This window comes from Aythya ferina (assembly GCF_964211825.1).
Source record: "Aythya ferina genome assembly, chromosome: 26".
NCBI classification, from domain to species: Eukaryota; Metazoa; Chordata; class Aves; order Anseriformes; family Anatidae; genus Aythya; species Aythya ferina.
Genome location: NC_140324.1, coordinates 3,290,561 through 3,301,937, shown reverse-complemented (window position 1 = coordinate 3,301,937; position 11,377 = coordinate 3,290,561). Strand labels below are relative to the sequence as shown.

The following is an 11,377-nucleotide window of genomic DNA, read 5'->3' as shown; positions in this document are numbered from 1 at the left end:
CCAGACCTTCCACTGGGACCAGTCCTGGCTCTACGGGGGGGCTGGGGACCAGTCTGGGCCCTCTACTGGGACCAGTCCGGGATCTGGGGTCACTGGAGACACATCCAGACCCTCCACAGGGACCAGTCCAGGATCTGGGGGGGATCTGGGGACCAGTCCAGGCCTTCCACTGGGACCAGTCCAGGCTCTGGGGGCTCTGAGGTCCCATCCAGACCCTCCATAGGGACCAGTCCAGTCTCTGGGGACCCACCCAGACCCACCCCAGGGACCATTCCCTGCCGTAGGAGCTCCTTGGAGCCCCCCAGCCCCGACAGATGCCCCCCTTTCCCCGTGCGGTGCCAGCCCAGCCCAGCCCCCCGCAGCCTTTGCCCCCCGCGGCCAGCACAAGGACCAGCAAAGAACATCCCGGGGCCGATCCCGGATCCTCAAGATGTTTTATTGCCTCTTTACAGCCACCATGGTGGCCGCTGGTGGCTGCTGGGGGGCACGGGGATAGAGCAAAGGGGGCACGTGGGGGCCCCGAGGAGGAGCAGGGGGGGCTTCCCGACCCCGCTCTGCCCCTCACGGCTCCATCCAGGGCGTCCCCGAGGCCGGCAGGCTCCAGGCGCTGAACTCGCCGTAGTCCGTGAAGTCCTTGGCAGCCACCTGCACGTGGTGCAGGGCGCCGGGCCGCAGCCCCGTCAGGGTGTAGGACGTCTGCTCGTAGGGCCCGATCTGGAAGCAGAGCAGAGTTAGGGGCCCGGGGAGGGTTGGGGTGGGGTGGGGGGCAGCAGGGGACGCAGCCATCTCAGGGCTTTGCTGTGTTTTTTTGGGGTACCGTTCTGGTGACCGAGTCCTCGTCCCGCACGTAGCGGATGCGGTACTTGAGTGGGAAGTACTCCGGGAAGGGCCACGACCCCGGCGGGCTCCACTCCAGCAGCAATTTCTTGGGCTCCCCGGGGATGGGCGAGACCCGCAGGTCCTCGGGAGGGTCCGGCTTTACTGAGGACGTGGGGAGACAGCAAACGGGTGAGATGCGGGCTGGGGGGGGCAGGGGACCGGCGTGGGGACAATGGGGTCGGGGACAGCGCATCCACCAGCCCAGAGAGTTGCTGAGCCCCAGCAACATGTTGCACGGCTGTTTCTGCATCCATTTCAGAGGAAAAGCCCCAAAAATGAGGCTGAAGCAATCCCTGGGGCTGGCTCAGCCCCTGTGGTGCTGCTCGGGCAGCGGGGTCAAGCACTGGGGGGGGCTGCGGGGGGCTGATTTTTTGGGGTGGGCGCCGGCGGCACTCACTGATGTTCTCCAGCAGGAAGGGCAGGAGGCTCGAGGCCGTGCCCAGCGCGTTGGTGGCCGTCACGTTGAGCACGTAGGGGGTGAGGGAGAACATCTGCAGGTCCCCGAAGGAGCAGCTCCGCGGCCCCGTGCGGGCGCACTCGTGGCTCTCCACGGCCCCCCATATGCCGTGCCTGGGGATTGGGGAGAGGTGTGAAGGGGGCAGCTGGGCAAGGGGCTCCTGCCCTGCCCCATAGCCCCCCGGACATGGCTCCAGCACAGGTTTGGGGGGGCTCAGCTGGGGTTTGGGGCTCACCTGTAGGTGGCCACGAAGTCGGTGTCCAGCAGCGGCTCGGGGGCAAGCAGCCAGGAGCAGTTGACAGCCTGCGGGTAGCTGACGGCCCAGCACTCCACAATGGGCAGCGCGGGGGGATCTGGGGCAGGGAGGGGGGCGGGCAGCCGCTGGTCACCCCCCTGCTGGCCTCTGGTCTCTCCCCGTCTTTAGGGTGGGGGTCCCCGTGGGGTTGGGGGGTCACTCACAGCCCAGCCGCAGGCAGATCCTGGCCCAGGTCTCCCCGGTGTCAGGGTGGTGGCAGCTGTAGGGTCCCTCGTGGGCCAGGCTGGCGTTGGGGAGGGCCAGCCCCGGGGCAGGATACGTCCCTAGGGTTGCCCCCCCCCGGCGCCACTCGGCGGGTCTCCCCCCGGCAGCCGGGCACCGCAGCAGCACCTCCGTGCCCAGGACGCCGTGCTGCGGGGCACAGGGACCTGGGGGACACGGCGGTGGGCACGGGCTGAGCCCCTTGTCACCTCCCCACCCACCCCCCAAAAAAAATCCCAAGCCACCCGCTGTGGTCCCCAGCTGGGGCAGGGGACGGTCGGGGGGCTGTGGTCCCCCAGTTCCATCTCCAACACCCTCCAACCCCTCTCAGTCCCCCCTTGGCACCCCAATCCCCCCCCATGTCCCCATCCCCATGTCTCTGGCCGCCCCATAAATCTGCCCGTGGTCCCCTCCATGCCTCCACCCCGCTCGGTGCCCCTATATCCCCCCCCCACCGCTCCCAGTCTGCCCAGTCCCGCTGCCCCCACTCCCCCTGGATCCCCCCCCATACTTCCACCCCCCGTCCCCCACGCCCCCACGCCGCCGTCCCCGTTGTCCCCATCCCCTCGTACCTCCGTCCCCGGTGTCCCCGGCCGTGTAGGGCGCAGCGCAGGCGGGTGCCACAAAAGCCACCACCCAAAACCACTTCATTTTGGGGCGCCGCCGCGATGGGACCTGTGGGGGCAGCAGGACGGTGACCCCCCGGCAGGCGACAGCGGGGACAAACGGGGTCTGGGACGTCCCTGGCACCCTCCCCAGGGGCAGCATCCCACAGGGGGGTGCCCGAACCACGCTATATGGCCGTGCCTCAGTTTCCCCTCTGGCCTCACCGCACGCCCGGGGGCCGGGGGCAGCTTTCTGGCCGCAGCGGCCGGATCCTGCTGCCAGGAAGGAGGAGGGAACGGAGGCGGGAGCGAAAGCGCCCGGTACGACCGGGGTTTCCCACGGGGCCCCGCAGCCACCCCTGCGGTCCCGTACCCGGAATCGAGGTTTCGGGCTGGGTTTGGACGGCCGCAGCTTCCCGGGACGCCCGGGCAGGGACTGTCCCGCAGAGAAACCCCAAAACCCTTCCCCGGGGCGGGGGGGGGGGAGCAGCACCGGGCTCCACACCTCGACCACGCACACCCACAGCACGGCACGTTGCCCCCCGTGCCCCCAGCCCCATAGGGACCTCCCCGGACCCTTTACTCACCGCAGCAGGGCCGGAGGCTTCGTCAGCGCTGCGGGGAAACCGCGGCCCCGGGCGGCCTCATCCCGCTTCCTCGCGCAGGAAACGCTGCTCCCGGGGGGTCCCGCAGGGATCCCTGCGTGCCCCCAGGACCCGGGGCAGTATTTATTTCCACCCCTGGCCACGAGGATTTCGACCTTTCCCACCCCGCTCCTTCCTTTGGGTGTGACCCGTTCCCATTTTGGGGTGCTCACGGCACCGAGTCCCCGGCGTCCCCGGTTCCGCCGATGTCCCCCACATCGCGCAGCGCCCGCGTCTCTGCGCCCATCCTTACTCCCCCCCGGGACGAGCCGTGATGTTAAGGTGGATAGAAACACTTTATTGCTACTGTGCTGGGGTGCGTGGGGCTGCGTGGGGGCTAGCACGGGGCCCCCCGGGGCCGGGTGAGCATCGGGGTGCGTGTGCCAGCAGCGGGGTGCTGCCGGAGAAGCAAAAGGGCCACGGGGGGTGCGAGCAGGGGCCTGGCCCCCCCCCCCCCAGGCTGTGTCGCTGGTTGTCCCACGGGGTTTGTCACTGGGGGCTCATCTGCCCTGCTCCTGCAGCCGCTGCATCTTCAGGATCTGGCACAGGAGCCTCTGCACGTCCTCGTCCATGTGGCCCTGGGACAGAGAAAGGGACCTCGGGGTCCTGTCACCGCGTCCCCGAGCCCCCCCCGCAGCCCCGGCCCCCGTCCCCCTTTGCCCACCTGCACGGCGTAGAGCAGGTGGCTCCGGTACAGCGCGACCACCTTGCCGTGCCGCTTCTCTGCCTCCTGCGGGAGAGGAGAGGGCGTGAGTGGGGGGCCTGGGGCCACGAGGAGCCCCCCCAGCAGCGCCCGCCCCGTGCCCTGCGCCCACCGCCAGCTTCTCCTCCAGCGCGCGGATCCGGGACTGCATCGCCGCGGTGTCGGGGGGGGGCTGCGGTGCTCCTCGGGGCTCGGGGAGGGCGTTGAGGGCCTCCTTCAGCCTGAAAACCTCCTTGGAGAGCTCGGTGATCTGGGCAGCGCGCGGGGGTGAGGGGGAGGCAGGGGGCTCCCAGCCCCATCTCCACCCCCGGGGTCCCCCCCCATGGCCGTGCCTGCCGCCACCCCCGGGTGTCCCCCGCTGGGGCAGGGGCAGAGCCGGGGCTTTCCCACCTCCCTCCCGCTTCTGGCCCCGGTTTCAGTCTCGGCTTCGGGAGGGGAAAAGGGGAAGAGCCAGGAGGGCAGCGAGCGTGCACCCGGCGGCGCACGTCGGCGTGTTTGCACGTGCGAGTGTCTGCGCGCATCAACGGGGCCACGCGGGCGAGCCGCCGAGCTCGGAGCACTGCTCCCACCCCCAGGAGACCCCCACAACCCCCCCAACCCCCTCCCCATCCCCGTCCCCATCCCCATCCCCTTCCCCTACCTTCCTGTCCCTGTCCCTGACCAGCCGGGCCGAGTCCTCGGCGTGGCTGTGGAGGTCCCGCAGGCGCCGCGCCTCCTCCCGCGCCTCCGCCAGCTGCTGCTGCGCGGCCTCCAGGCGCTCCTCGGCCGCCTGCCGCTCGCTCTTCATGAACAGCGCCTGCCGCTGCACCCGGAAAACCTCCTCGCACGTCTTCTCGTGCCGCCGCGTCAGCTCAGCCAGCCGCTGGGCCAGCCCGGCCGCCTCGGCTTGCAGCTCGGCCCGCGCCGCCTCGTGCTCCCCGCGCGGCACCGCCGCCGCCAGCGCCGCCTCCAGCCTGGCCGCCTCGCGCCCCTTGGCCTCCGCCGCCGCCTCCAGCCGTGCCGCCCGCTCCCGCAGGGCTCGCGCCTGCTCCTCCAGCGCCGCCGTGGCCCGGGCGTGCTCCTCCGGCGCCACCCGGCCCTCGGCTTCCTCCTGCGCCCGCCGCAGCCTCGCCAGCACCTCCTCGTGCTCCCGGCGCCCCACGGGCCGGGCGGCCAGCTGCTCGCGCAGGGCCGTCAGCTCGGCCTCGCGGCGGCCCAGCGCCTCCCGCAGCTGCCCCAGCTGCGCCGTCACCTCCCCGTGCTGCCGCACCAGCTCCGCCACCCGTCGCTCCAGCGCGCCCGGCTCCGGCTCGGGGCCGCCGGCCGCCCTCCAGTCCCGCGTCTTGGCCTCCAGCTCGCGCCGCAGGGCCTCGGCCGCCGCCTCCGCCCGGCTGCAGCGCTCCAGCAGGGCCGCCTTCTCCCGCGATGCCTCCTCCAGGGAGGCCCCCAGCGAGGCCGTGGCCTCCTCGGCTTTGGCATCGGCCTCCAGGCGGGCCTGCAGCTCCCGCAGCCGCTGCTCGCGCTCCTCCAGCGCTGCCCGCGCCTGCTGCAGGGCCGCCCGGGCCTCCGCCAGCTCGGCACCGTCCTGCTGGGGAGGCGCCGGCGCCGCCTTGCACGTGCACTGGGGCGGCTCCTCGCTGAGCCCCTGCACCGTGCTGCCCTTGCTGCCAGCCTCCGAGGCCGGGCTCGGCTTCTCCTGCTCTGCCTCCTGCGTGCCCTGCGCCCGCAGCCGCTCCAGCTCCCGTTTGAGGGAGTAGTAGAGGCTGGCGGGCACCACGTCCCCCGGGGCGGACGGCTCGCTCTCATCCCGCTCGAAGTTCTCCAGGACCTGCCAAGGGGATGGTGAGGCCGCCAGCAGCTGGGAGACCGAGGGAAGGAGGGCGGGGTGGGCAGGCGGCCGGGTTCTTGCCTGTATTTTCTCCCTCAGCTCCTTGTTCTGCACGGTGAGGGACTGCACCTGGCCCTGCAGCGTGGCCAGCAGCTCCTCGGCCGAGGGGCTCAGGGTCTTCTTGGAGAGCAGCAGCTCTGCCCCTGCGCGCCACGGAGGTGCTGGTGCCGTGCCCACCGCGTCCCCGCTCCTCCCCGCACGGGGCCACCTCCCCGAGGGGGGGTCTCGGGAGGCCAGCAGGGTCCTACCTGGGAACTCGAGCAGCTCTCCCTCCTCGTCCTGCAGCGTCTCAATGTCGTAGCTTGTGTTCTCCTTCTCGTTCTGGGGGTGCGGAGCAGGGGGGTTTCAACCGCTGCCCACCCTGCCCCGGCCCCTCGGCGCTGCCCGTGCCCACCTCCAGCGAGGACAAGCGGCTCTGCAGAGCCTCCACCTCCTTGCCCAGCCGCTCCTTCTCGCCGTCCCGCGCCGCCAGCCGCTCCTGCAGCTCCTGGATCTGCGGGGCAGGACTCCCTCCGCTCCCACCAGAGTCCTAACGGCACCAGGACCCCTCGCGTGAGGCCGCCCGCGACCTCCTTGCTGGCCTCACCTGCTTCTCCATGGAGCGAAGGGAGCCCTTGTCCTGCTCTGCCTGCTAGCGGGACACGGAGAGACGATGTGGGGGGGTTAAATGCTGCTCCCACCCCCCTGCCCCTCCGTTCCCCGGCGGTGCGGTCGCAGCTACCTCCTGCCTCTGCTTTTCCTGCTGCTCCAAGCCCCGGATCTTCTGCAGGAACTGCGCCCGCTCCTGCCGCAGCCTCACGATCTCCTCGTAGGCGTCCCGGTCTTCCTGCGGGCCAGCAGCAGCCGAGCCTCAGGGCACGATGGTGCCAGCCCCTTCCCTGTCACTGTCTCCCCCCTGTTTTGTCCCCGATGTGGCCCCGCTCCTGCCCATCCTCACCCCCCCTGGGTCTGAGGCCACTCTTACCGGGCTGGGGGTGCCCGGGGGAGGCAAGGGGGCCTTCCTCTTCCTCGGGGTGCTGCTCTTCTCTCTGCCCACCGACTGGTTTGGCGAAGACGTCTGCGGAGACACCGTGGCAGAGGTGTCACACCCATGGTGGCCTCCCTCCTTTCTGACCCACTGCCGTGTCGGAGAGCCCTGGGCCCCCTGGGGACCCCCGCCAGGAGCTGAGGGCTGGGGCCAGCCCTGCTGGAGGGGGGCAGCCCGGCGGGTCCTTACCCGCGACGTCTTCTCGGTGGTCTCCTCTTCCGCGGGGCAGAGCAAGAGGAAAGGGAAATGAGGGAGGTTTGGGGAGTGCGTAGCCACGGGTACATGTGAGAACACGCGTGCATGCACGGGGCACACGCAGGCAGATGTTGCACACACGTGCACAGGTACAGGGACGTGCAGGGAGTGAACACGTGTGCACAGGGGACTCGTGCCCACAGGTATGCACATGGAGGCGCCGGGAGAAGCACACTCGCTGTACACACGTGCACCTCCACGCCCTCACACACGTGTGAACACGCATGCACAAGCATGTGCAGACACCGAGGCAGACAACGGAGGCTCAGCACCACCCCCCAGCCTTCCAAAAACCACCCCCGGCGCGTGGCCAAAAGGGGACGTGCCCCCCACCCGGGGGGAGAGGGGGGGGAAAACACCTCCGTGGGCCCACCCTCTGCGCACGTGGAGCACCGCCAGGGCCTTACCGCTGGCCCAGGACCGGCGCTGAGCAGCCTCTTGCAGGAAGTGCTGGATGAGAGCGTTGCCCGTGGCCAGCCCGTAGTGCGCGGCGTCGTGCCCTGCGGAGTCCACCGCCGCCACCCGCGCCCCGGCGTTGAGCAGCACCTCCACCGTCTCCACGCTGCCGTTCTCGCAGGCCAGCATCAGGGCTGTCCTGAGCGGGTGGGAGGAGAGGTGAGGGGCCCAGCTCCTCTTTTTTCCCCCCCCCCCATTTTTGCCCCCCCCCCCACCCCGGCACAGACTCACTTGCCCTGCAGGTCGCGGCTGTTGGCGGCCGCCCCGCGGTGCAGCAGGTAGCGGCACAGCTCCGAGTGGCTCATCTTGGCAGCGAGCAGCAGCGGCGTGGAGCCCTCCTGGGCAGGGCATGGTTGGGTGAGGGGGGCTGCGGGGACGATGCCTGCATCCCCCCCCCCAGCGTGGGGCATCCCCCTGCTGTTATCTCCTTGATTTCTGCCCCCCGTGTGCGTGCGCAGCACGCGGCTCTCCCCTGGGGACCCCGGGTGCTGCAACCCCGGGGTGGGCAACCCCAGCCTGGAGTTTTGCTGCCCTGAAAAGCCTCACGGGGGGGATGAACAAGGCGATCTCACCTTGTCCTTGACGTTCAAAGGAGCCTTGAAGTCGCAGAGGATCTCTGAGCAGGAGATGCAGCCGCTGACCGCTGGGGGAGAAGGATGGAGGCTGAGCGCTGCCCCGCGTGGGGCCGCGAGCAGCACGGGGCCGGCACCGTCCCCGCTCACCTGCGTGGTGCAGCGCCGTCCGGCCGCTGCTGTCAGCCACGTCCACGGGGCAGGAGGCCTGAGGGAGAGAGCCGGGATCATGGCAGGGGCCGGGACAGACAAACGGGCTGCCCACGGGACCGCGGCTCCTTGGTGAGGTGGGAGGGCTGAGCAGGATTGCCCCGAACCGCACGGTGCCAGGCAGAGCTGGGAACCTCCAGGCTGCCCAAAACCACCCCGGAGGGTTTGGGGGTGGAGAGGGCACCTCGCTGGGGCTGCTGAGCGTGGCACCTCCCTGCCTCCCTGCCCCTGGTACCTGCAGCAGCTTGCTGACGCACTGCGGGTGGCCATGCTTGGACGCCAGGTGCAGGGCGGTGTAACCTGGGGACAGAGGGACAAGGGGACAGGGGGACGGGTCAGGAGACAGACACGGGGTGGGGGCAGAGGTGGGGGGACAGATGGGCACGCAGGAAGACCCCACGGGGCTGGGGCTGAACAGGAACGAGACGCCCCCGACAGCACCCGCAGGCACCGCTGGAGTCCCCAGAGAGAGCTGGGGCAGTTTGCACCCCGTGTGGCCGTCCCCTCCGTCCCCTCCGTCCCCTCTGTCCCCTCCGTCCCCTCAGCCCCAGCACCGTGCAGAAGGGGCAGAAGGAGCAGAGGGCCCTGAGGGGGCCCTGGCGTTAGCTGGGGGTGCGTGGTGGCTGCGCCCTCACCCGAGCTGTCCTTGGTCATGGCATCCACGCCGTGGGCCAGCATGGCTTCCAGGCAGTCCACGTTCCCCCGCATGGCAGCCAGGTGGAACCTGCGGCAGGCCACGGGGCTGTCAGACCCAAATCGAACCCAAACCGACCCAAATCCCTGGCCCCAGCCCTTGGTGCCCCGGTGCCTTACGCGGATTTGCCCTCTGAGTCCAGCTTGGTGGGGACCAGGCCCTTGCGGACGAGCAGAGACGTCACCCTCCCGGCATCGTTGTAGTCCACGGCTTGCAGGAGCTTCTCGTCGTTCTTGGTCCAGTCCTGGCTCTGCAACGAAGCCCCCGTTGGGCTCTGGCTGGGCCAGGATTTGGGAAGGACACTTCCTGAGCGCCCCCGCCCCAGGGTGTTCTCCTGCCACCCCAGTGACCCCGACACCAACCGCAGCCAGCACCCATGGGTGCCTGAGCCCCATCCTTGCCCGGCTCTCCCCAAAAGGCTCAAAACCTGTTCCCAGCCCCGCTGTGCTCCCAGACGGAGAAGGAGGAAAGTTGGGGAGAGCGGGGCTGGCGCTGAGCTCAGGTCCCCCAGGATGGCTCCAGCTGCCCCTGCTCCCCCACTCCTGAGCAGAAGCGGGGCTGGGTGGGGGCTCGTTGCCCCAGAGCTCCTCTGTGTGTCCCCCCCCACCCAGAGGAGAGCCCACAGCGGGGCAGGAGCAGCGTGGGAAGCCCCGAGCTCGCCCCGCAGCCTGTGACGACAGCCCAGGGCTCGGCTGCAGCAGGGGAAGAAGGAAATGGGAGATGGATGTCACCCCCGATGTCACCCCCGGGAGTTGCTCGTGTCCTGCCCCTGGAGGGACCCTGTGCCACCACGAGCCCCCTCACCCTGTGCGGCCAGGGGACCCTGTGGGATGCGGAATAAAGCCGCCTCCCGGGGTTACTGGGCAAACTGGGAGCGTGGCGCCCTCCCCTTTGTCGTGCAAGGACAAAGCGGCTCGGAGAGGGCACAGCGGAGCCGCGGGGACAGGGCTGGGGCTGGGGATGGCTGGGGTCCAGCTGTGGGGGGTGTGTGTGTGTGTGGAGGGGGGGAAACGTGTCTTACCCCAAAGCACGGGCCCGAAGGGGAGCGGGGACGGAGGGCAGGGACGTACCGCAAAGGAGGCAGCGGCACAGAGGCAGATCTGCTTCATGGTGCTGAGCAGCAGGCGGCGGGCGGCCATGCAGCCCTCGCCCCCCGCCTGGGCGACGGCTTCACGGGGGTTTCGGGATGGGCCCCCCGGAGCCCAGCTCGCTCCGGCACCGCCACCCGGGCGGGAGCCGGGTCGTGCCGCAGTGGGAGCCAGGGAACGCCTCCCCTCCGTCCCTCCGTCCCTCCTTCCTTCCCTCCTTCCCTCCCTCCGCAGCGCTCGCAGCATCCCCGCATCCCTGCCAGCGAGCTGGTACCGAGGTCTCACACCTTGACTGGTCCCAGTTGGACTGGGAAGGTCGGGGGGGGGTTGGGGGAGGGCAGTTCTCCCACCCTGTGCCCAAAGGGAGCCAAGGATGCACCCTGAAAAAAAGGGGTGAGCATCCTCCTAATCCTAATCCTGCTCCCCAAGGATGTAGGACCCTCTCCCTGCCCTGGGGGGGCACAGCCTTTACCTCCCAGCTCTGGGGCCAAGAGGGGAGGGCAGAACCCCCCTGTCTGCACCTTAGGGGACCCCCCGCAAGGAGGGAACCCCAAAACACAAAAGGTTCCCAGGCACCTGTCCCAGAAAAACCATGGGGACGGCAGGACCGCAGTGTCCAGGGCAGCGTGGGGAAACCGAGGCACGGAGCACCCCGAGCACAGCCCCGACCCCCCGGCAAGGGGATGGCGCCAGCCGGGTGCTGAATAATTCAGGAGCTTCGGCTCGCTGCCTCCGGGGGGGGGGGAACCCAATCCACCCGTGGCAGCCTTAAAGCTGGCGGCCGCCCCACATCAATGGGGACAGGAACGGGGACGGGACCAGTTTCCTTCTCCCCGGTGCTGCCATCCCCTCTGCTGCTCTGTGGGTGCTAGGGGCACCCATGGGTGCAGCGGGACAGCGGCTGCACCAGCCACGGTGGCACTGGTGACCTGGTGGGGCTGCTGTCCCTATGTCTCGGGGCTGGGCTCCGTGTTCCCCTGCCCCCTGGAGACTCGGAATACCCCGGGGCAGGTCCCTATTTCCTTCCCCTCGGACATCCCGGGGCAAGTCCCCATTTCCCTGTGAAATCTGGGACATCCCGGGGCAGGTCCCTGTGTGCCCGTGTCCCCATGAAATTTGGGACATCCCGCGGCAGGTCCCTGTGTGCCCGTGTCCCCATGAAATTTGGGACATCCCAGGGCAGGTCCCCACGTCCCTGTGGATGTCCCGGGGCAGGTCCCCACGTCCCCTCTCCCCTCGGGGCCAGCACTCACGTCTGCCTTCTTGAACTTGGCCTTCAGGCTCTTCATGGCGGCTCCAACCTCAGCCCCGTGGCAGTGTCCGGGGGCTTCGGCTGCCCCTTGGGGACAAGCCCTGGGGCCGTGCCCGTGACGGGGGGGCAGTGGCAGCTTTTGGGGGCCTTT

The 11,377-nt window shown here is 70.0% G+C and overlaps 2 protein-coding genes across 5 annotated transcripts; both read right to left on the bottom strand.

The window, feature by feature from the left end:
- Nucleotides 1–415: 415 nt before the first annotated feature.
- EBI3 (Epstein-Barr virus induced 3) lies at nt 416–3,136 on the bottom strand. 3 transcript variants are annotated; one of them, XM_084498756.1, is made up of 7 exons: nt 3,046–3,136; nt 2,426–2,528; nt 1,796–2,020; nt 1,572–1,689; nt 1,277–1,449; nt 818–981; nt 416–714 (listed from the first exon to the last, which is right to left on the bottom strand). In XM_084498756.1, exons 2-7 carry the CDS (start codon nt 2,502–2,504, stop codon nt 562–564), a joined length of 912 nt encoding a protein of 303 aa, XP_084354882.1. In that variant the 5' UTR covers nt 2,505–2,528; nt 3,046–3,136; the 3' UTR covers nt 416–561. The 3 variants fall into 3 exon arrangements, with proteins under 3 accessions (XP_084354882.1, XP_084354881.1, XP_084354880.1); XM_084498755.1 differs by lacking the exon at nt 3,046–3,136 and adding an exon at nt 2,684–2,726; XM_084498754.1 differs by lacking the exon at nt 3,046–3,136 and having other exon boundaries at nt 2,426–2,668.
- A 243-nt stretch (nt 3,137–3,379) lies between these two features.
- On the bottom strand, nt 3,380–11,367 carry ANKRD24 (ankyrin repeat domain 24). 2 transcript variants are annotated; one of them, XM_084499139.1, is made up of 19 exons: nt 11,228–11,367; nt 9,006–9,136; nt 8,828–8,916; nt 8,428–8,492; nt 8,133–8,190; nt 7,983–8,053; nt 7,642–7,748; nt 7,362–7,549; nt 6,889–6,914; nt 6,637–6,729; nt 6,394–6,498; nt 6,259–6,303; nt 6,067–6,165; nt 5,921–5,993; nt 5,694–5,815; nt 4,446–5,612; nt 3,918–4,055; nt 3,767–3,832; nt 3,380–3,680 (listed from the first exon to the last, which is right to left on the bottom strand). In XM_084499139.1, exons 1-19 carry the CDS (start codon nt 11,261–11,263, stop codon nt 3,603–3,605), a joined length of 2,757 nt encoding a protein of 918 aa, XP_084355265.1. In that variant the 5' UTR covers nt 11,264–11,367; the 3' UTR covers nt 3,380–3,602. The 2 variants fall into 2 exon arrangements, with proteins under 2 accessions (XP_084355265.1, XP_084355264.1); XM_084499138.1 differs by lacking the exon at nt 11,228–11,367 and adding an exon at nt 9,957–10,251.
- Nucleotides 11,368–11,377: the final 10 nt, after the last annotated feature.

Coding starts and splice junctions, on each gene's coding strand:
- EBI3 (XM_084498754.1), bottom strand. CDS start 2,621: ATGCTGCCCCTGGGGAGGGTGCCAGGGACGTCCCAGACCCCGTTTGTC. Junction 982..1,276: donor CTTCCTGCTGGAGAACATCA/GTGAGTGCCGCC, acceptor CCACGTCCTCAG/TAAAGCCGGACCCTCCCGAG. Junction 715..817: donor AGGACTCGGTCACCAGAACG/GTACCCCAAAAA, acceptor CTCTGCTTCCAG/ATCGGGCCCTACGAGCAGAC.
- ANKRD24 (XM_084499138.1), bottom strand. CDS start 10,220: ATGCTGCGAGCGCTGCGGAGGGAGGGAAGGAGGGAAGGAAGGAGGGAC. Junction 8,191..8,427: donor GCGTCAGCAAGCTGCTGCAG/GTACCAGGGGCA, acceptor TCTCTCCCTCAG/GCCTCCTGCCCCGTGGACGT. Junction 5,613..5,693: donor AGCTGAGGGAGAAAATACAG/GCAAGAACCCGG, acceptor TCCCCTTGGCAG/GTCCTGGAGAACTTCGAGCG.